General features: G+C 45.3%; 1 protein-coding gene across 5 annotated transcripts in view; it reads right to left on the minus strand.

Annotated features, from left to right (window-relative positions):
• The window catches only part of LOC102371710 (receptor expression-enhancing protein 3), an 85,051-nt gene that overhangs the window by 45,608 nt on the left and 15,143 nt on the right, over positions 1-24,300 (minus strand). For 3 of the 5 annotated variants that reach the window (XM_006038416.3, XM_025194920.1, XM_025194921.1), the window contains exon 2: positions 4,830-4,902. In XM_006038416.3, the coding sequence (XP_006038478.1) occupies positions 4,830-4,902 (73 nt within the window). Of the gene's footprint in view, positions 1-4,829; positions 4,903-23,555; positions 23,841-24,300 lie in introns of those variants that run through there. The other 2 variants (XM_025194919.1, XM_025194922.1) reach the window with 2 other exon arrangements.

A 24,300-nucleotide genomic window follows, 5' to 3' on the forward strand; every position in this document is an offset into this window, starting at 1 on the left:
GCAGCAGACATTTGCCGTGATAGCCATATAAGAGGCTTGAGTGGTTTCCGCCCAAGTTGGAGGACTCCACGAACATCAGGAGGAGGAGAACTTCACGTCTCGTGAAGATCTCTAAGCGCTGCGGAGCCTACTGGACCCAGCGTGCATCTCAAGAAGGCTACAGAGGTCTGATCAACCTCTCGCCTCTCCCCGTCATCGCCTGATCCCTCGACGTACCCTTCCCTGCGCGCAAGTTCCACGGAGCCTAGCAAACTTCGTGCGAGTGAATCCAGAGCTCTACCCAGGGTTCGAGTCCTGCAGTTTTTTTCTTCCCATCGCCGAAACCCCATTGCGACGTACTCTCGAGGTTTTTGTTCATCTCCCATCGCCGAAACCCCATTGTGACGTACCCTTATGTTCTGCAGGTTCAAGTGTTTTGTTTTGTTACCGCAACTCAAGCAAGTTTTCCTGCCTGCACCGCGACCATCTTCGGTGTAAGTAAAATAATCTTAAAATCAACCACTAAGCGTCCGTGCCTAATTCTGTCGTGCCGCCTGTCTTCCCCGACCCGGTGTGTCCGGGCTGCGGCAGCCCGCCGCGCGAAAAAAAAAACCCGAGGGCCTCGGACCGCTCCCGGCCCGCACATTCTCCTCTGTATTCATTTACGCTGTTACAAGCCATTAGTTAATGGATTTCACAATTCCAGTTAACCATTTGTGATGGGCTAGCTGGCAGTGACTTAGCCCAGGGGTTTTGAAAGGGCAAAAGATGATTGGAGGACTTGGGATTCCCTTTCCTCACCAATGTGGTAATGATTTAGCCCAGGGGTTTTGAAAGGGCCAAAGATGATTGGAGGACTTGGGATTCCCTTTACTCACCAAGCAGACCCCAGAGATTCACCCTCCATGTTCCCTGATTGGCCCCTTGGGTCACCTGGAGAGAGATAAAAGGGGCAGCGCAGCTGACTCGAGAGAGACCAGCAAGGGACCACAAGGAAGGAGCTTCAAAGAGCTGGCAAGAGCTGGGCCAGCAGGGTGGGAGCAGTTGCCCCAGAAGAGCCTGAAGGAGCAGGACCTGCAGGCAGCAGCTAGACCCTCAGCAGCACGGCGTGCGGCCAGCAGCCAGCAGGAGAGGCTCCCTGCTGGGCTCCAGGATTGCTTACTCCAGCAGGATCTGAGCAGAGACCTGAAAGGTTCCCAGATCTGCTTCCAGCTCCTCCAATAAGAGGCTAGGCAGCTCGACACGAGGCCGGGGCTCTGGGAAGGTCAAGACCCCTAGCAGTTCGGAGCAGTGCCACCAGTGGTGGTTGTGTGGCAGTATTTCTGCCTACCACATGGGAGACCTGAGGTCAAGTCCCAGCTGGGGTGACTTGGGGTGAGTGAGCTAACAAGGAGAAAGTCTTCTTGCAGTGAAAAGGGGCCATTGTGTTTTCCCCCTTTCTCCCCCTCCAAGTACCTAGGCCCTCTATTTCCTTAGCATTTTGTGCCTTCTTAGATTTCACCCACCAGTATTGTTCGTTCTGCTGTTTGTGTTTTATATTTTGTTAACCCTGTCTTTTGTCAATGATTGTAAGTGTAACCTTTGTTGAATCCTGCTCCCTTGGGGCGTTGTAGTGTCCCCTATACTGCCTGGTTTATGCCCATTTATGTTCCCAGTACTGTTCTCTCATTAAAAGGTATACGGTTAAGGCCCCATTGGTGGTCTGGCTCTGCTCTATAGGGGGAGGAGAGTCCCTATACCTCCCACAGCGCTTGTGCACCTGCTTTGATCCCTTCAATTGGAGAGGAGGTACCTCTTGGAGTACTGCCCAGGTTACACATTAATAAATAGCAAACCACCTCACAAGTGGTCCCTGGATTTAAAATGTTCAAACATCAAACTAGAGAACTAGGCCAGCATTTCACAAATTTTTTGTAGCAGCAGCAGCAATTCAGGGACCATCTTAAAATACAGCTTACAATAGCAATTATGTATCCTTGAAAACCTGTACCATGTGTACAACTTATTCTGTGATAATTAACATTACTCTCAGGGAAGACTAGATAATAATTAATACCTAACTATCAGCTCTTATTGCAATTTTCAACATCCTTTAAAAAAAAATAAAAAAAAAAAATCTTCATTTCTAAAAGATTAGTTCTATGCTGGGGGAGAAAGCGTAGTGAGAGGGCCAACCCTTGTTAATGAAGCCTTACAGAAGAGTGAAAAGCTGGGAGGGAAGTGAGCAGTGCAACTGTAGGTAAGTATCCATCATTTTATCTTTAGTTATTTAGGTAAAGCTTAACTGGATCACTCAGGTGCAGACAATATCACCATGCCACCATACCTTGTCTGAAAATAGCGTGCTAATACAATGGCTGGCAAAAATCAGGCTTTGTCCATTCAGATTTACTGTGTCCTTTTGGGTAGTCTCCTTTATATTGGCAGACTTTCACACACCAACAATTGGGGAAAAAAGTTTTAGAAGGGAATGTGGTGTTTTTGAACACCAGAACTAAGAGGAGGGCAGATTTATAAACTAGAAGCTTTTAAAACTCACAAGGTTTTCAAAAGTGGTGTCACTAATATTTTATATCGGATGATCTGGACAGAGATGATTCTGCCTCAAGGAGGCTGGACTAGAAGACCCATGGATGTCCCTTTCAGTCCTATTTCTCTGATTCTATGATCTTCAGCAAGTTGGGAAGACATAAGCATAAAGGAATATTTGCTTGTTTTTTTTGTCCAGTCTTGTTAGACTCCAAAATGTTAACAGCTTAACTAGCAGCAATGTTTAATACAGCTCTTTGACGAGGAGGATGCAATTATTTCTTTGCATACAGACCTTGCTGCTGTCATTCATGACTTCTCATCATTGAGACTGCATTACTGCAGTATTAGATCCATAACCTACAGTTCCCGCTACCTAGTGAGATTTAAAGAATTAAATTTTATCCCTAAAATACTAGCTGGCCTAGAAACTACCCAAGACCTCACAACTTCCCATACTAAACCTTCTGGAAGGCCAAAAACCCACTAAAACTTCTGGATACATTAAGATCTGCAGAAGGTCTCTCTTTAGCTTTTATATTTTTTTCTGGCTCTTGTAAAATTACTTGGTTTAAATGAACTATTCATAGTTTACATTATAAATAGTTTCCTCAGGCTTCAAGTATGGATAAAAAAAAGAAGAAGAAGAAAAAAAAAAAACCCACTGCACTCAGGGGGCCTTCTTTTTTGTGCATAATTCAAATAGTAATAGTTCTAAAAGTCTAATGAGAAGCTCTAAATGTCTTAAGATTCATACAGTACAAACAAGTGTGGAACCTAACTATATTATATAGAATGGAGCAGAACTCCTGTCATTCCATTCTTTGCAGTGCTATCTATCAAAAGCATAGATTAAGCTGCTATGTTTACTGAATACAAGGAAAAGATTACGTGAGTGATGTGGCAAGTTTTCATGCTTTAAGTCAGGGGTAGCCAACCTTTTTGAATGTGGGGCCGGATCACGAACTTTTTAATCACCCAGTGGGCTGGCGAGCCATATTCAAAGACCACGTCCTGATGTGATGTCACTTCTTGTGAGATGTCACGTGACCTTTGAAACCAATGAAGTTGCAGGAAGTGACAATGAAATGGGTCTGCTCTGCACAGAAACTTATCCCATGCCTCTGTCGGGGCCGGCCGACCTCGAGGCGCCCCCAGCTCCGCGTGGGAACTTACCCCCATGCCTCCGTCCGCCCCGGCCGGCCCTGAGGCGTCCCCAGCTCCGCACGGGAACGTACCTCATACCTCCATCCACCACACGTGCAGGCAGGGCATGGGTCATGCTGCAGCCCCCCAGGCCACATGCCAGGGGCAAGGGGTGGAGCCCATCTCCAGCTCATCCAATCAGGCGTGGTTGGGGAAGGCCCGCTCCACGCAGCCCTTGGGGCAGCTGCGGCAGGACCCGGCTCACTGATGAGCCAGGCCCCGTGGGGGTAAGCAGCTTCCCTCCCCTCGCTGCCAGCTGGGGCCCGCAGGCCGACCCTGCCCACCTCCCCTCGCCACTGCCCCGCCGCCACTGCCCCACTGCTGCCACTGCAGCTCCGCGCTCCACAGCAGCCCCGCCACCGCTCCACTCTCCGCCGCCACCACGTCTCTGCGTACCATGGCGGCCCCGCCACCACGGGCCAGATAAAATGGCTTGGCAGGCCGCACGTTGGACAAGCCTGCTTTAAGTAAAGCTACTGCCTCCACCAAAACCCAAAGAAGTTAGGTACAAAAACAAAGTTTCATTTAGACTGCTCAAATAAATCAGTCAGAAGCTTACAAGAATGTATACACGTGAATAACTTTGCATGCTACTATGAACGAAAAAAGCAAGACTACCCACAAGCAGAGTTCTTAGGCATCTAAGGGCATACAGCCAAAGTCACACTAACTTTAGCAGGCTTGATTACCAGTAGAAGTTCAGCCACATCAGCATGCAACTCAGCACAGCGGAACCACCTAAAGTTGATCTAGCTTCAGATGACTTTTGCAGCTCTGAGCATAACAACTGCAGCGCAGACACAGGGCTAGAAGATATTACAATCCTAACTTGCTATGCCACGCATCTATTTTGCTGAAATACATACCACACTGCATTTCATCATACACATAGCACATGTTGAGCGCTGTAATCTATAAAAACTTTCAGAGTTCTAAACTGACTATGAAAAATAGATGGTGAATTAACATTATTTTTGTACCTAATATTTCTGAAGCTCTGTTAAAACCTGTGTCAAACTTTCAGCTGACTATTCTTTGCATAATGTAATGTAAAATTTCCCATACATTTCAACAGCAGCATGTTTAACTGAAGAGATAAGACATGTGGGACTTACGTATTCCTTCACATTTTTTGTCTTCACAGCCTTGTATGAATAATAAGCAGGATACAGCATTCCAAATATCAACCTATTAAAAAAAATTAAAAGGTATTAAATTTGTCAATCTGTACATGAAAGAAAGCAGACATACTACACCATTAGACAGCTGCAAACAGCCTGGAAAAAGCAGTGCCTAATAGCTTGAAAAAAACCCAACTAGGCAGTCTGTACTGGCAATACTTTATCTCAGGCTGATTTAATTTTCCTGAAGACATCAGACAGCTTCTTATGATCTGCCTCTAAACAAATAGAAATGTTTCTTGAACCAGGGACTACAAGAAGAAGCTATACCTAGTATCTGACACTAGGCACTGCCAATATAACTTTCTAGTAACCATCACTGCTTTGCTGTGAGGATAGCCATTTCCCAAGCCACAGCCCAGCCCCATAAAGCAACAACTCATCAACAATTTTAAAAGTGATACTAGAATTCCTATCAGGACTCTAAAACTGCGTTTTCCTCAAACATCAACAATTTTTAGAGCTTATTGTTGAAAGAGGCTAATGCAAAGCAAGAACTGAATTTTTGCTCAGCCAGCCAATTTCTACTATAAGCAGTGAAGATTTACTTAGGGTATGTACGCACATTTGTGGTATCCAATCTACAATACCTTTAAGCTGCATGATCACAATGGGGTGCAACGTGTGCATGAATTCGCTGGTGCCAAGAGCTTCACTGGGAACCCAACCAAAGCAAGTCAAGGTAGAAGGAGAGGGGAAGGGGGACGGTCAAATGGTTAAAAATAGCCTAGTCAGGGGTTGGTTTGTTTTTTGGGGGGGAGGGTGGGATAGGAAAAATGCAGCCCCAGGGCTGCACTCTGAACACAAACAAATGTCTGTTAGATTGGGCTAATCCATTCCCAATCTTAGTTCACCTCCTCAGGGGAATTAATTTATATCGGGCCAGCCATTTTTGCCCAATATAACCTTCCCAGAACGTCTGGCACTTAGACCTACCCTAACAACAGGTCTGAATGTATTTAACACTATGGATTCCCACTTGAAATCTCTGTGAATCTGGTTTGCACACTTAACAGTACTAATTGCATGGCACCCTGGGGCACTCTTGAAAGAATCAGGGCACCCCAGGGCACCCTGGTTGAGAATCACAGGGTTAAGGCATAAAATGAACAGCAGTAAATTAAAAGTCCCTGAATGAGGCAAGGTTCTCCATAACTTTGTACATAACCATCACAAGATTTGCACCTAACTAACCATAACCACCGCAAGATTGTTCTACTCTGTAAAAGTTCTACTGTCTACAGTACCATTTTAATTACCTCCTTTTATTAGGACTGTGCACCAACCCTCCTATCCTCTGCTTTGGGGAAAAGTATGGATATAGAAACAAGTTCAGACTCTGCCACCCACTCACTCTCAACATCCCAGAAAATTTAATGAGGAGTCTGTTCCATTCTGGCACTGGTTTGGAGCAGAGAATAAGTGTTGTTCATTCATACAATGTCATAAGAAAACACTCAGCACTTTGTAGCTGGGTGTGTTCTATGCAAGAATAAATCCTAGCAACAACATTAGGCAGAATAAGTACACCTCCCTTTCTAAACAACTGTATCTAAAGAGAAAGTATACACATGGTATATAGCACAGAAAAAAATATTTAGATTTTCTGAGTACAGTAAACTGTGTTGTTACAGTCCATGCTACAAGTTAGACAGAACACCCTCCAGCTAATATTTTACAAGCCAATGAGAAATTCTTGTTCTTCAGAAGTTTTGTTGAAACAGACTCTGAATCCTGTAAAGTAGGAGCAGCCCTTCTGGAAAACATGCCAGGGCTGGGGCCAGGGCCAGCAGGCAGGGGCTGCCCCAGGTGGGAGCAGTACGACTCAGCTCTATGCAGGGCACCATGGAGGCAGCTGCAGACCACACCACCCAGGCAAGCCATGCTGAACATGCCCTTTTTTATCCCCCCCTCCCCCCCCAACCCTCCTCCCCTCACCTCACATCCAGTCAGCTCTTATGACCTAGTGCAAAGGTAGTCCCCCCACCCCCAAATATACAAGAGTAAGACTGTTTTGAGCTATAATGCAATTGCCTCTATATACAATGCTCAAAAAAGCAAAATCAGGACAAAAATATTTCTTAAAATACAATTAAAATATATTATAGTAGATGCGTGCGTGCATATAGATATCTATACTGATACACACACACACACACACACACACACACACACACACACACTTATCTATAATTTGTTAAAATGATATCTTCAGAAAAAGGTTGCATGTGCGGTCCTTGACAGATCACCAAAACATAAGTGGCTTTCCAGAAGAAATAATTACCCATCCCTGCTATAAGGCTTCCTTATTCTTCATTTTCCTAAACTTTAAAACTACAACCAACGTGGCCCCAATTGAGCAAAGATAAATTTGTACAGATGTGCAAGCAAGTGAAAAAGCATTCAGGGTTTCTTTTTCTTATGATTTAATCTGATAAACACCAGAAATTACTTGACTTCTTTCTTGGTGCTGTTTATGTAGGTGAGGATCCTTGCTAGCAAGACAGTTCACTACTGAAACCCCAGCTACGAAGGGTTTTTGAACCCGAAAGCTTGCTTAATAAATATTCTCCAACTATTTGGGTTGGTCTAATAAAAGATACCAAATTCACCCAAGGAACCTTGTCTGCCTATGTCCTTAGACCAACACGGCTACAACCTAAACCCCTGCAGCTACTGAGGGGACATTCAAACAGGATGTGCACTGGATTGAAAAAAAATCATTCTATTACCAGGTGAAGTGCAAGTCTTTTTAAAAACATCATCACAAAAATTGATCTCAGAACTCCCTCAGGAGAAAAAAAGGACAGTCCAAATACAAACTGGACAATTTACAAAAAGCATCATGCAAAAGCTATGAGAGAGCATGCCCATGATTTGTAGAAGACTGAAAAGGAAACAAGATGTTAGTGTACAAAAATGACATTTGCAATACCTGAAAATTGTAGCATGAAGAATCTTTCACTAAAATAACCAAACACAAGCTGTTTACATGATTGTAACAAAAGGTCTACATGCCAAACTACAGCAGCACCAATAAGGAATTCTCTAAGGCAGGGCTGTCCAATAAACAGCCCATGAGAAGTAACACTGTGGCCCTCCAGGCTCCTGCCCAGTCACAGCCTCCCCAACCCGGCAAACTGTTGTGGTTCCAGGCTCTGCTCCCTCCTCCAGCTACCACTTCCTGCCCCCGCTCTAGGGGACAAGGCAGCTTGGGAAGCTGAGGGTGGCAGCAGCTTGGGAAGCTGAGGGTGACTCTAGGGTACATGCTGCAACAGGAGGTAGAAGGGGCCAGGAGGGTCACAGTGCAGCAGGAGAGTCCCCACACAGTTTAGCAGTGGCAGGGGTGGGACATGGATATACAAAGCAGCAGTAGGGGGAGAAGAGAAAAAACAAAAACAAAGATCAGGTAGGGGGTGGAAACCATGGGCTAATGGTGTAATGTGGGTGGCAGAGGAAGCACTGATGGGATGTGCAGCCTGGGATATCATAGCTAGCGTTCTGCATTCTCAGTTTTTACTGATTTTCACTGATCAATTCCCTGATTTTTTTTTTTTTTTTTTAAGTCATTCAGTTCTTACTGATTTACACCTATTTTTCAGTTCAAACCCCTGTTAACCAGCACGAGTGGGGAACAGCGGAGCCACATGCAGAGAATCCAGATTTCATCCCAGTTTTTATGTTTTGAAGATATACCCTGAAAAGTTCCCAGACCGTTTTTTTGTTTTTCTTTTTTAGTAAAAAAGAGAATGCGGAACACTAACCACAGCTTATCCTGATACAGTCCATGGGGCATGCAGCTCTGAAACCACTGGAAGTTCCAGGTAGTGGGTATCAGCAGCAGATAAGCAAAACTGTCTCTTCCTTGCTGTCTCTGCAGTTTAGAAAGCACTGACTTTCGGTCCCCAGGGGTCATGCACCTGGAAGCTGGCCTTTCAGTTGCTATTAACTAGTGTCAATTTTAACTATAACAAGAATCCTTTAGTGAAAATATGGATTCTGAGGGTGAAACCTGCACCATCTCTCTCCGGCAGGTCAGCTGCTGTAGGAACTAGACTTGGGGAGATGGACCTGCAATCTGACAGTAAGAAAGACAGAAGCAGAAGCATTCAAGTGAGTTGCAGATCCTTTTAAAGACATCAACACAGAAGCAAATCTCAGAACTCCTGTAGGAGGTAACAGGATAGTCCAATGAAAAGCTTGCAAAAAGCAGATGTAGTTGTCCAATGTTCTCTGTCCAGTGGATTAAAAGCAAGACAGTCGGTTCCCCAAGGATACAGTTTACGGCCATCTTGATCACAAAATCCACTCAATACAAGCACTTATTTCAGGAAAACTTGCTGAGCAGATTGCACATCTTCAGAACACTTACAAGGCTCATGGCCCAACGTGATCTCACAGTAAACTGAAGCAAAAAGTTCCAACTAATCTCTAACCACTAAGCAGCAGTATCTATTTAGAGAATACAGACCCTTAGCTCTGGTACCATATTTTCTCACAAGCTACATACACCCTTTTCCCCAAATTACAAACACTTCAATTCTGGGGGCTGACTAAGCTGGGCAGCTGTTTTTCTAACCAAGACAGAAGCACCCTTCTTTGATTTCTGCTTCACCCTCCAGCAGCTGTGGCAATACTATTCAGGAAGCTGAGCAAGTCAATTGATAATGCTTCATTGTTCCTTACTCCACAGGTGTTAATAATAGTCTCGCCTTTTTAATGGTCTCAAAATTCCACTGATCAGGCTAATCTTAAGGAATTTTTTACTGTCTGCTCCCTGCTTTTGATCTCTCTCCTCTCTTAATTCAGAGCCCTGGAAACTCTAGCTCTTTTAAAAATATAATCATCAATGGCTCAATATCTAGTTGGGAGAAGGTATCACCTGGAGTGCCCCAGGGGTCTGCCCTGGGTCTGGTATTGCTCAACATCTTCAATGATTTGGAGAATGGGATTGAGTGCATGCTTAGCACATTTGTGGATGACTCCAAGTTGGGTGGAGTTGCAGATACTCCAAAGGATAGGACTAGGATCCAGAATGGCCTGAATAGGCTGGAGAAATAGTCCACAATCAGTCAGATGAGTTAAAACAAAGACAAGTGCGGTCCTGTACATGGGCTGAAATAACTGTATGCACAGATACAGACTCAGGATTGAAAGGTCAGGCTGCAATGCTGCAGAGAAGGACCTGGGGTTACAGTATACCATAAAGTGAATATAAGCCACCAACGTGCTCTTGCTTAATTTAAAAAAAAAAAAAGCCAACAGCACCTTGGGTCATATTAACAGGAGTGTCAAGAGAAGTGATTCTTCCCAACTATTCAGCACTGGTGAAGCTTCACCAGAAGTACCGTGTCCAGTTTTGGGACCCACACTTCAAGAAGGATGGAAACAGTCCAGCACAGAACAACAAAAATGATCAGGGGCTTGGGAGACAAGACTTACAAGGAAAGGTTGAAAGAACTAGACAGTTATTTAGTCTGGAGAAAAAGAGACTGAGGGGGGATTTGATAACAGTCTTCAAATACCTAAAGGGTAATTACAGCGAGGATGGAGACTGGCTTTTCCCTGTGGCTGTAAGCAACAAGACTAGGAGCGATAGCCTTAAACTGCAGCAGAGAAAATTCAAGAAGGGGATTAGGAGGAATTATCTGTCTATGAGGTTGGTCAAACTTTGGGACAGGCTATTTACAGAAATTGTGGAACCTCCATCCTTGGAAGTGTTCAGGACTTGGGGAGGATAGTTTAGTCAGGGATGATCCTGCCTTGAGTATGGGGCTGGCCTCTTCCAGTCCTACTTTACTATAATACTAAAAATCAAAGAGCCATCCATGCAAACCAGTCTTCAGCAGCAGCTATGATTTTAGTTTTAGTTAAATAGGAAAGGGAAGGCGATTCAGCTGAAGATTAGGCTCTGCCCCCGCTCTATGTAGCCATAACTGTGGAAAAAATCTGTGTTCTTTATTCTGCCTTTCAAAAACATGGTGCATTTTGTATTCCAGAGTATGCTATGCATGACAAAATGGTAGTTCCATTACCTTGCTACAAAAGCCAATTCACTCCTGGACCACTGCTGTCCCAAATGAATACAACTTTTTTTGATATCAAGCTGCAGAATATCCCACTGCAAAAAAACACTAGAGTGACCGCAAGGGTCTTTGGGCAAACAGATTTCCCTTCTCCTTCCATCACCCCCACTGTTAGTTACAAAATTTGAGAGAGACCACCTGAAGCACAGTTAAGACACTACTTCTTAAAATGCCTACGCCTTGATAAGGCCTTGCCCAGCTCCGAAAGGTATTTGGTTCTTTCTGCAAAGCATTCTGGCAAGGGAGAGTTTACTTTAACTAAAAAGAGTGTACTCATAAATCAACCTTTATTGAAGATATAGAGTGTTTGACACCCAACCATAGTAGATTAATTTGGCTTTTGCTTTGTGCATTTACCTGAACTCAAGGTGACTAAATTTAAGATAACCACCCAAAAATTAGATTCTATACCTGCATGCAGAGGCAGAATCATCCCTGATTAAACCATCCCAGCTGTCTGTCTAACCTGCTCCTGAAAATTTCCAAGGATGGAAGTAACTGATGGAGATTCCACAATTTCTGCACGTACCCCAGAGGTGGGCAATTATTTCAGCTGGAAGGCCGCTTAATTACTTTTGATAAGCTATAGAGGTCCACAAGGGTAGCTCCACCCCTTGACAGGTACCCCCCCCCCTGATTGCCACCTTGGGACTGGAAGTCCCAGCCCTAACCCCAACCTTTCCCTTTGCCACAAGAAGTCCTTTTCCTTGTCCACAAGGACATAGGAGGGGGGTTTGCCATCTTGGAACCAGAAAAAACCCAAGTCATATACTAAAAATCAAACATCTACTATAATATTTTTTTAATATTATTAAAAATTAAATTTATTAAAAATATTTTTGTCCAATTTGTGCATGTGTGCATAGTATATATAGAAGTGATTGTACAATAGCTCAAAATAAATCTTACTCTTGTATATGGTGTATGGGGAGCATGGGTGTGTGTGAATATAAGCTTGTATGTGGGGTATAGGGGGGTGTGGGTATGGTGGGGCATGCATGTGAGGCCCCCCCCACCACATGTCCGCTTCCCATGGTGCACAAGCCCCGCTGCCAGCAGCAACAGAAGCATGTAGCAGGCCCTCAGGGCACTCATGGCCTGTGCAGGCAGAGCCCCCCAGTGTTGCATGGCTTCTGCCAGGTCCAGGAGCTACATGTGGTGGCAGGAAGCAGGGCCATGCCAGTCCACCTTCATCACATGGGGCTCCCCACATCTCATGTGCAGGTCCCAGGACCCAGCCAGAGCTACATGCCACAGAGGAGGGAGCCCCACACAATGAAGCTAGTGGCCTGGCCCTGCTCCTTGCTGCCACGTGCAGCTCTGGGGACTCTACTCAGAAGCATGGAGTGAGGCTGAGCCAGCGTGACTCCATTGTGCAGGTTGCCCTGCCACTTCCAGCTGAGTCCCAGGAGCTTCACATGGCAGCAGGGGGCAGGGAAGGCTGCTGGCTCCATCATGAGGGGCTTCCCTCCACTAGGCATGGGCCCCACACTCCAGGCCCCATGCTTCCGCCCAGCTGCAGCTTCCCCACACCTGGCCCTACTCCCCTACCCACTTCAGCAGACACAGAAGGAACAGCCACTGGAGGGCAGGGGAGCTGAGTAGTTCCCCAGGCTGCTGCAGCAATAGCAGCAGCAACACCCAGAAGCTGTGTGCTGGTGAGGGCCAGGGCCCTCCGGCACACAAAGGTTGGAACACAGTACATGCTGGTCTGGCAGGAGCAGGCAGGGCTCAACCCCACGTGGAGCACAACAGGAGCAGCCACAGGCTGGACCAAATACAATTGCAGGCCAGAGGAAAAATCGCCTGGCAGGCTGGATGCAGCCTATGGGTCATATTTTCCCTGCTTCTGAGATAGCCAGTCCCAATGTTTGACCAGCCTCACAGAAGTTCTTCCTTAAGAAGGAGGGCCTTCTTAAATCCATCTCCCAAGCCACTGTAGCAGGTCAAATAGTGGCAAGGAGGCTGGTGGTGGGGGAAGTGAAGAGTCTTACCCCTCACCACCTTTTTCCTCTCAACATTGTAAGTGAAGTGTCCTACCCCTCACCACCTTTTTCCTCTCAACATTTACCCAACCCCTGCTGCCTGCCCCCACGATGCCTGCACACCCGAGTACCTTCCCCACCTGCTGCCTGCTCCTTCCTGCTATCACTGCTGACTCTCCAGCTCCACTCCATCCTGGGGCATGGAGCATGACTGCTCTGGCCCCAACCTAACCATACAGCAATTGTTGCAGAAGTGGCAGCCCTGGCCCCAGCTCTGCCTCTGGGGCCTGCCAAGTGCTGCTGCTGCCACAACTATGCTCCAGCCCCAACCAGGCTGCAAAATGAGACATGGGTAGGGACAGCAGTCGCAGGAGGGAGGAGGCAGGCAGCAAGGCAGAGGTTTCAGGATGCAGCTGCTGCAACCTTCAATGTCAGGTTTTTTGTTTTGTTTTTTTTACTGCTGCAGCCTTCTCCCCTGCCCCACTGTCTTGTACTCAAATTCAAGATGAAGGGCTTTACTCAAACCCTCCATTTTAGGTGGGGAAGAAAAATCGTGTCTTGAATTCAAGTAGTAGAGTAGATATTCCATAGCTAGCTGAGATTTAGGTAGCACAGCAGACAGACTATTAGTCACTGCTCCTTTGACAGAAAGTTTTGGTCTAGCTTAACTAAATCAAACTCATCTAAAGCTGTAACTGGAATACTCTTGCTAGGAAAATACTAAATGTTGAACAATGATCTCAGCAAGTAAGGGGGAAAAGGATTCATCTTAAGCAGTAAACAAATACAACATCTACCAATATGTGATGTTTGAAAAAAAGCTCAACCATATAAGAACTTCAAACTGAACAATGTGTTGCTTTCAATGCAGAAAAAACTGTTTACATTTTTAAGAAGGGACTCATGAATCAAATGAAGAATAAATAAATAAAAATCAAGCAACAAGGTAGCTTTTATCCTGAAGCAGCCAGCAACACATTAAACAAGTGTTATAAAACCACTTAGCTCAGAGTTCTAGACAAATGTCTGCTAAAGTTATATTGGAATTAAGATGGAGAAAGAACAAGATGAAATTCTGAAGTCAAATTTTTCTCTAACTACTGATGTTTTTCTAGCCTCTTCTCCTGGTACAAGTGCAATATATTCCAATAATTACACAAGGCAGTTTAAGAACAAACCAAATTACTCAAGGTTTGTCTAACTCTAACCTGCGTGCACATAACACTTAATGTTATTTTTAAGAGGACTGTTTCTGTTTAATAGTAGATACTGTGCAATGCTCTCACATAGGAGATGGGAACAAAGCCAGCCTCTCAAATTAAAGCTGGATTCAGCTGAACCTAATTTATTTCATTCCACACTGGTAGATTTATGGGTAACCCTGCTTACTAGTGTGTGTTTTACTGCCAGTTGTACGCGTGCTGATTTCAGTTTTCCAGCTGCATTCAGTAATTAACGTAGCATTCTCTCTACAGCACAGCCAACGAACTCCAAACTAAGACTGTTCATTTAAAAAGCAACACATATTTCCTTAAAATTTCTATATAAGAATACTAGGGGTATTGCTGAAATACAGATCTAAAGAAGAAAGGAAGTTAGGAAAATAAGTTATTTGCATGTGTACACACAACATAAAACATTCACATAACCTAATTACTAGTGCTGTGTGAAATTTTGCCAGGTGTTTCATTTCAAAGCATTTTGAGCTCCAAACTGAAATCAAAACAAAACAAAAAGGATTTGAAACAAAACAAGGGCACTCAGAGCCAGGCTTACTTGGCTTCCCAGGAGGCAGCGGCAGCCTCCCCTCACCCAGCGCACAGATCTGGGGTTTCGCACCCCCGGGAGGAGTCCAGCACAGCCTGACAGCCCTCCCGGGGGTGCAAGCCCCAGATCTGTGCCCCAGATGAAAGGAGGCTGCCTGAGACCGGTGCTGGGCACGGGCTGTGCCAAGCACCAAAGATAATTGCTCCTGCTGCAGGAGCAGCTGCAGCCTCCCCTCATCCGGCACACAGATCCAGGGGCTTGCACCCCCAGGAGGAGTCTGGCACAGCCCAGCAGCCCTCCCAGAGATGCGAGCCCTTGGATGTGTGCCCTGGATGACAGGAGGCTGCCTAGGACTGGCACTGGGCACGAGCTGTGCCCAGGAGCAGAAATAATTGCTACTGCCTCTCCCAGGCAGCAGCAGCAGCCTTCTCTCATCCGAGACAGATCCAGGGGCTCGTACCCCTGGGAGGGCTGCCGGGCTGTGCCAGACTCCTCACGGGGGTGGAAGCCCTCGTATCTGCACACCAGATGAGAGGAGGCTGCCGCTGCCGGCAAGTGTCCGGAGTTGTGCTTTGAAGAGAGTCTGAGGTGCAGTTTCCAAGAAACCTCAGCACCTATTTCCTTGAAACTTGACAAGCTTTATGCCCTCAGAAGGGACTACCATACCTGCAATTTTGATCCAAATCAGGCAAGAAATGACAAAAAGTTTTAGGCATTTTCATGCTTCCCCATTATAGCCTATGGGCGAAACAGTGAAACACATTGAAACAAAGAAACAGCTTCAATGAAACAAAATGGGACAGTGCTTCAAATCAAAACGAAATGACGAAATGAAACACTGTCCCTTTGAAAAGGTGAAATGCACGGCAAAACAAAATGATTGCGTTTTGCACAGCCCTAATTACAGGTTTCCCTCGCTTTAATGCGGGTTCTGTATGTGCAAATTCGTTCTTATGCAATGACCCTTTTATACCAAAAATTCGTTATATGCAAGGTAAACTCTTATGCAATAGGTGTGGTGGAAGCCTGCAGTCAGCTGCTTTATGCGGTGCGCTGTGAGAGTGATGTGTACCAAAATATAGTCTCCTGCATGGATCTGTGCTCCTCTCTCGTGGTCTGCAACACGTGTTTCTGTAGTTGCCATCCTCATTATGATAGTACCCTGTGCTTGTGTGTACTGTCTGCTGTTGGCAAGTACCAAAAATTGTCTTGTAAAAGTGGTAGAAATGGGTCTGGGGGTCAGAACAGTCGAAGTCTTGGCATGTATCCCTATCTGTTACATTGTAAAGTGGGTTCCTTTTAAGCAAATTCGAGTTATGTGCAGTTTTCCAGGAACGCAGCTACAGCATAAAGTGAGGGAAATCTGTACCAGCATAACCTGTATATATCAGAGGTGCAGTGACACATCAGTCCAATACTGGATTAGTCCCAACATAAAGAAACGTTGGCTATATTGGAAATCGGCCCGATGCAGCTGATAATTTGGCCGATAAATGCTCATGCACGTGTGCAACTGCAGTGCAGCACGCAGGCACCAAGGAACAGAGCCTGGCAGCGTGGAGAACTATGTGCAGCTGAGAAGTCTGCTGTGGTGGAAGGGGAGGGGAAATGGAAGTGGGGGGCAGATCAATGCCCCCCCACAGTGAGGGGGCAGGGGCACCCAGCACAGCTCCAGCTCTTCCCAGCACATGGGTGGAGGCGGGGCATTGAGCTGGGGCTGTACCAGGCACGCAGAGGTGGCGGCACTGGGAACAGGGCTACAACAGAAACTGGGGTGGCTGCAGACCCCTCCATAGCCCCCTTCCTAAGCCCAGCCCTCACCGAGAAGAGCCCGGTGCAGCCCCAGCTCCAGCCTACCCACCCGGCCCTGCACAGATCCAGGGGCAAGGCTCCCCCGCCATGCCCTCCTGAGGTGCAAGCAGCAGCTGGAGCTACCCCCTGCTCCAATGAGCGGCAGCTCCATCTTGTGCCCCACCCCACCCTGGCTGGGCAGTGCCTGCCCCTGCTCCCTCCCTCACCGCAGGGGGCGTTGATCTGCCCCCCTTCCCCCCCCCACATATCTATGACATATGTTACCTGAAACAGCTAAGGAGCAAGTCCCACCCCCAAAGGATAAAATTTGAGGGGGAAAATTTATCTCATGATCCAAGAGGACACTGAATTCTGTATTCTAGGTAATGCAAGTAATTTTATAAATTTCAGTTAGGCGTGGAAGGCAGACTGCTGCTAGTCCATCAGCCCCCCTCCACTCCAAGAGTGATGAGGGTTCTAGGGACTATAAAAAAAAAAAATCACAAGACAGCATGGAAGTGATGGCATGCTGTAAACAGGTGGATTTAAAAAGACCAAACAATCTCTAATCAATAGTCAAAGTGACTTTCATGCCCAACTCAATTATAGTTGTACCTGGAGGGCCACCAGTATGGGTCCATCCATCTCATGGTAAATAGTGTTCACTCACTCACTCAGCTTCCATGGTTAGCTTGCATTCGCTCCACAGAATCATAGAATAGTACGATTGGAAGGGACCTCTCAGAAGTCATTAGCAAAACTACACAGTCAATCCTGATACAACCACAAGACATAACACTGTAGCCAGCCACAGGTAAACCAGGGGGAACCATGGTGGCCAACATCTGGCTGCTGCAAAGGTTGTTAAAATATGCTTGAGAGATCCAAGGAAGATGTCCACACCCTACTCTACAGAGGAAGGCAAAAATCCCCATAATCTGTACCAATCTGACCATGGGGTAAAATTCCTTCCTCATCCCAAATATGTCAATTGGTCTGACCCCGAGTATAGGGGCAAGACCCTCTAACCAGGAACCTCCAGTGTTAGAGTCCCAGCAACAGCTCTGGCACACCCCAGTCAAAATCCCCAGTCTTGGCTGCAGCCAACAGACAGTACTTCTGGAAAAAAACAAATCCCGACACATGTAGCATCAGGAAGGGGGAAAAAAATTCCTTCCCAGCGCTATGTGGCAATCAGCAAAGCCCAGAAGCATGGGCAAAATCCATAGTATAACATAGGCATAGCTATTCCTAGATCATCCCTGACCAGTGCCTATCCAACTTCTTATTGAACATCTCCAATGATGGAGATTCCATAATTCCCCTAGGCAGTCTGCACCACTGCCTCACTGTTCTAACAATGAAGTTTTTCCCTGATATCCAAATTATTTACCTTTGTGCAGCACTGCAGACTCTCATTATATGAGTCTGTGACTTACCAAGACTCCCAGATCCTTCTCCATAGTGTTGCCAACCAGCCAGGTGTTGCCCATTCTGTATTTGTGTTTTCGACTATTTCTTCCTGAGGTGTAGTACCATGCTTCAGTTCTCTATGATGGTAACTTTCATTTTGAATGCAAACACCACATTCACCTTCAGTGCCTAAAAAGGGTCACATTACTGTGCTGCAGTGTAGCTTAAGCAGGGTAAGTATATATAGTAGTATAACAGCGCACTGGCCAACTATACCAGTTAATTGGAAGCAAGCATTGTAGAGAGCAGAACCAGCTTTTCAGAAGAAATTGTGTAGCCTGTGAATTTTGCCTGAAAATAATTAGTGAGGTACTACAACCTCTCCCTGATGTCCTTTAGAAAGGAGTGCTTTTGGCATGAAGGCGTCTAGTCTATATCACTGCCCCACAGAGTCCTTTGGTTCACATATGACCAGTTGGAGGAAAAGCATGAAAAAAAATCAGAGGACATCCATCCTCAACCTTCTGGATTACTTCATAGCATATGACTACTTAAAGGATCCCCTCTTGTTTCAAGAAACAGCAAGAATGAATAAAATGTTGAGGTTAGTCAGCAAAGAAAGTAAGGATGGGACAATAAGCCCTGCCCTTCAGAGCAATTTCTCTTGCAACAACAGAGCCTTTCAGGCTCCTACAAGGCCTATTACATATCTATATTAAGTGGGAGGGTTTAAAGCTAGTGAGACAATGTGTAGAAATACTAACAGTACACAAATGACAGTAAACCAATTTGATCTGGCAGCAACATGTTTACTGTACTGTTTCCACGTCTTATCGCAGCAGGGAAAACAAGGTACTGATGTAATAAAATTTTAACTTTCTTGAACATGCAGGAATAATTCTTAAATTTTAGTAAGATACAGATTTCTCTTGCAAAGAGGTTTTGTTAAAATCTAAATAACTAGATTTGATTTTATTCTAATATTTTGTTACCATAGCAATCTGAAGTACAATATTGTAAACTCCAGCTGCTTGTTCTCAGTCTTAATAATAAAGAACATGAGTTGGCCCTGTTCCTTTTTTAAAAACCAGTATCTGCCAAGGTTTCATCTGCATAGATAGTGAGATTTACAGAAGACATATACAGTTACTGATTGGAAACAGTGCAAGTATATGCATATAAATATATCTATTCAAATTTATCTCATGAGAGAGTGTACATCAAATGCTATAATAGCCTATTAACCTCCAACCACAACACATTCCAAAACTGATTGCTAATGAATTCAAAGTCTCCTTATAGCTTACCAAAAAAAAAGTAATCTCACTGACTCAATGTATACCATGGAAAAAAACTAAACCCAAAGACATCACTGGAAACCACAAAAGCAGTAGGCCTGGTTGACAAAAATAAACCTAAGTTTTAGCTCAGATGGTTAAGGATATTGAACTTATTTCTTCCCATATTCCCATTGATTAGACATTATCCTAACCTACTACTGCAGGCCATAAGCCTGCTTCTCCAACTAAAACCTGCCTATTAAAAAGACAGTCACTGAACCATAGAAGATTTCACCTTCCTGTCAGTCCAGCTGTATACTCTGGTTGGGACGCTGGCCAAAAATCCCCAGAAAACCCCAAGATGGGGTATATCTGCCTAAAGTATAAAGGTCCATATTAAGGGTAGAGAACTCTCAGACCTATAATACATTTAATGTAGGATACTAAAGGGGCTCATGTTGTGTTACTAATATATTAATAAAGATAAAAACTATAATTGGTCAACTGTTTTTTCCAGTTTTATTTCAAGCATTTAACAGCTTTAAAAATATGATTTTCTACTGTGCCGGAACAGCATTTGAAACTAGGAAAAAACTGACACACTGGATAGCCTTATGCACTTGAATTTCCCTTACCATTTTGTGCTTTTATGGACTACATTTGAAGTTAGTTTTAAGTCAACTGCTGTTTTAATAGCTAGTTTGTTAAATTTACCCGAGCAGGACAATATGACAATCTCATAGCTTAAGCTACACATTGCCACCTAATGAAGAAACGGACCTGATAGGCATCCTGAGAACCCCAAAATAAGATGTTTTCTTCTCCAGTTATTAATTTTTTGACAAAAGTCAGTCACGCTGCTTATTGCACTACTAGGATTCATTAGAATACGCCACAGAAACATCATAGTAAGAATCTTTATAAACAACAGTATGTGCCAGAATCATCTCTAAAGCAGATTTCAAATCAGATGAAAAGTTAGGGTCACTCAAGATCATTCCCCATCCTGAATGCAGTAACTGTAGCTGCCACCCAGCACCCTGTGCTGCTGCCCCCCCCGCCCAAGTCCCCTCCCTCCCGGCTGTTCTCAGGGAGATGCCACTGTGCCTCCCCTCCTCTTCCCGCTTCCCTCCCCACTGCTTCCTGCCACCTCCATCTCTCTGCCAGTTCAGCACCCTGGGTGACCTCATCTCAAAACCTGGAAAGCATGACTAACCTCCAGCCCCTTAAGGGTCCTGGTAGAAACCTAGCAGCTTGCCAAGGGCTCACATGGGGACACCTGTCAGGTAAAAGAGCTGCCAGTCACATCAGCACTCTCAGAGGTGGCAGAAAGCATGTCCAATAAGGCCACGGGTGGGCAATTATTTCAGGCAGAGGGCCAATTACCAAGTTTTGGCAAGCTGTCAAGGGCCGCGCGGGTAGCTCTGCCCCTTGACAGATGCCCCACCCCCAGTCCCAAAGATGGCAACCAGGAAGTCCCGCCCCTAACCCCTGACCTTTGTCACCAAAAGTCCCCCCCCTTGCCTCCAGAACTACTTTCAGCAATGGGGTTTTGCCATCTCAGAACCAGAAAAATACCAAATTATATTCTAAAAAGCAAACATCTAAAACATTCAGTAATTTGATTTCAAAAAATATTTTTGTCCCGGTTTACGTGAGTTTCTGTAGTGTACATAGAGGCGACTGTATATAATAGCTTAAAATGAAGTCTTATACTGGTATGTCAGGTGGGTGAGCATGTGGGTGTATGTGTGGATATGTGGGATGTGGGTGGGAGGGTGGCTGGGGTGTGCAAGAAGGCGTGGGGTTCTGCACATATGGCAGTGCGAGGGCGGGGTGTGGGTGTATGTGTATGGTGGGCTGTGCGTATAAGACTTGCCCCATGAGCATGCACGTGCACACACACACACACCCCACCCCCGGGGTACAGGCGCAGCCCTGTGCTCCATCCGGCAATGCAGCCAGGAGCCACATGGTGCTGGAGCAGTGTGGGGGCAGGAAGGCAGGGAAATGGCTGTGGGTGGGGTGGGGCTGAGCTCCTGCCTCCAGCTCCCCTGGAGTCCTACTAACCCTGGCTCCTGTTATCTTTGACAGGCATCCAAGAGCAGGTAAATTTTTTCTAAATGTTTTAGGGGTCCTGCAGGCCAGATAAAATGCCCTTGCAGGCCAGATCCAGTCCACAGGCTATATTTTGCCCACCCCCGAGTTAGACACTATGCCACCTGACCACCACTGCAGTAAAGGAACCTCTGCAGGGCCTAAAGGCAGAACATGGGCACCTGGGCTGCCGATACAAACCAGGCCCTGTCCATCCTTGTGCAAGGAGAGGCAGAGGACAGCTGCAGAAATCCAGTCCCATTCTGGCCAGTACTCCAAGGCCTCTCTCTGGAGCTGCTCCCCCACCACCAAATTTCTGAACCTGTGGGGAGCCCCAGGCCCTGCGTGCTGGATCAGGCACCCAAGACCAGTACACAGGGCCAGGTGGGGGGCAGCATCAGGCCCAGAGCCCAATCCTGGCATGCAGGGAACCATGAGGGGATAGTACCAGACCCCTGGGACCCAAACCCAGTGTAAGGAAGGGGGAAGGGGTAGTGCCAGGCCCACAGGGACCAATCCTGGCAGAAGAGTGGTGCTGGGCCCACGCAGATATTCCTTCATGATGAGGCTGGGCTCCAGTTCCCCCTCCCAGCACTCAGGGATAGGAAGAGGTTGTGCCAGGTTCCAGGGCTCAATCTGGCCCACAGACCAGCTCTACTTCATTCATCTGGCCTGCAGGACCAAGACATTTAGCACTACTGCCCAAAACCTGAGATAGTACTCCAGATGAGGCCTCACCACATAGAGAAGAATTATACTTGTATTAATACTTGGAATGAGATTTGCCTTGTTCAGTGTGATCCAGCAAAAGCCCTAGAGGCTTTTCTGCTGTTTGGCCAACTATTCATTTTGTATTTGATTTCTCATTCCTAAGTGTAGCACTTTGTACTGGTCTTCATTGTGTGTCATCTTGTTTATTTCTGACCCTTTACAATCTTTCAGGATCATTTCTGAATCTGGTTCAGTCCTGTCAAAGTGCTTACAAAGCTTGCAGAAGATACTATACTGGATCAAACTGCAAGTGTATTCTTTATTTCAACATCCGCATTAAACATGAAACTCTAGTACCACACTCAGGAGAGAACTCTGCAGACCCCAATGTGATCTGTCCAAACTGGAAAGGTAACTCCAAGTACAGGGTTTCAACCAACTGAGAACTCATATTTACATACTGCATCCAGACTATATATGCAGCTTTGGATACTAAAATACTTCCCCCAATTCTTCAAATAACCATTTTCAAAATCTGAATACAGTACAGTCACGTCATACATGCATTTAAACTTGTGCAAATTCAACTATACACGGGATGGGATGGCGGGTGGGGCTTGAGTTTGCGGCGGTGGCGGGAGGTTTTGGCAGCATGGTGGTGGCCCGGCAGCATGCAGCCATCCCCCCCACCACCACCCCGTGCTGCACCGCTACTGCCAGCCGCACAGCTCCAAGCATGGCTCCGCGGCGGCGGTGGGAGATTTTGGAGGCAGAGGCAATCACAGCTAGTCAAATCGCTGGCGATTTGACTTACACAATTTTCGCCTTACGCGCTGACCTCAGAACCTAACCCCTGTATAAGATGCAACATGCCTGTAGCTCAAAAATGCTGAACTCGCTGAAGCTCACAAAAAGAGGACCCTACAGTTAGTCTAAAGAGTCAAGATACAAGTAGGAACATAGAAGAGCCTTAAAGAAGGGAAATAAAATCAGGAAATGCAGATTACATTTGAACAAGTACAAGCCAAAATTCTGACCGCTTTAAGGAAAGTAGAATTCAAGAGACATGCTACTCAAAACACATACACAACCAAACTGAGCACCAAGCAAAAATCTAACTCAACAGTTCTGACATTACAAGGAAATAAAATTAATAAAGTATACCATAATAATGTCTAAATTAAGACTCACTCATGTACATGCCAACTACTTATTAACTAGTTCATTTGTATTAAAGTTTGACTTCCTACCTCCAAGTTAACAAAGCACTGTCTCTCTCTGACCTCCTGCTTAGATACTAACAAGTGTCTAGTCATGATTATTTTGTGTTCCTAATCAATTATTTTACTCTCTCATAATTATCCCTTTGAAAAAGTCAATTGACTGCATCCTGTTTCAATGCCCAAAGCCATTTCCAGATAACATAAAGAACATTACTAGTTTTCCAAAACATACTTCATTAGACAAAGAACAACATTACTTGTCCAGTAAGAACAATCTGAAACCTCATCCAAATATTCTAGTTCTTACCTCAGTCTGAAGCACATATTTCCTGAGTTGCTGACAATTTTAATCAAAGCCCTTCAGAAATTATTTATGTCCTGTTTTTATCGTTTGCTGTACTTCTCCATCTACCTGAAGGGAGAAAAAACATCTCACAGACAAAAAACAAAGCCATATCACCAACTACTGGATCACTGGTTTATTCTGAGTTCTTCTATTCCTATGGATTACTCACTGCTGAAAACCGTAACTATTTATGACATCATGGCTACCATCTGTGGTATCAGACAGTACTACTGTACGTTAGAAGTTAATCAGGAATACAGCAATTACAAAATGGATCTAGTTTTCACACATGTTCTTAATAATAAAAAATAAATTAAAAAAAAAAAAAAGTACAGCATACTTAATTCGCTTGTGGGAACAAATAAAAAAAATGACAGGCATGTACTATATAACATCAAATGACAGGAATGTACTGTATAACATCAAAAAACAAAAGAAGAAAATTACTTTCATAATTTATTCTTTTAAACTGAGATGAGAGTACATGTAAAGAATAAGCAACTTCCACAACCTTGCACTCAAAGTAATCCGGCCTGCGCGAAGGAAGAAGATAGAGGGAAGAAGTGGCAGCAGCATGTACACAGTTTTCAGATACCTGGTCCTGGAGCAGCCCCCCACTGGATGCCAAAGCTGGGGACTGGGAGCTTGGGAGAAGCAGCAGCAGTGCAGGTGCAGCTCCCAGCTGCCTGGCCACAGCACAGGCAAA

Source organism: Alligator sinensis, unplaced genomic scaffold, assembly GCF_000455745.1.
Source record: "Alligator sinensis unplaced genomic scaffold, ASM45574v1 scaffold848_1, whole genome shotgun sequence".
Taxonomy (NCBI): Eukaryota; Metazoa; Chordata; order Crocodylia; family Alligatoridae; genus Alligator; species Alligator sinensis.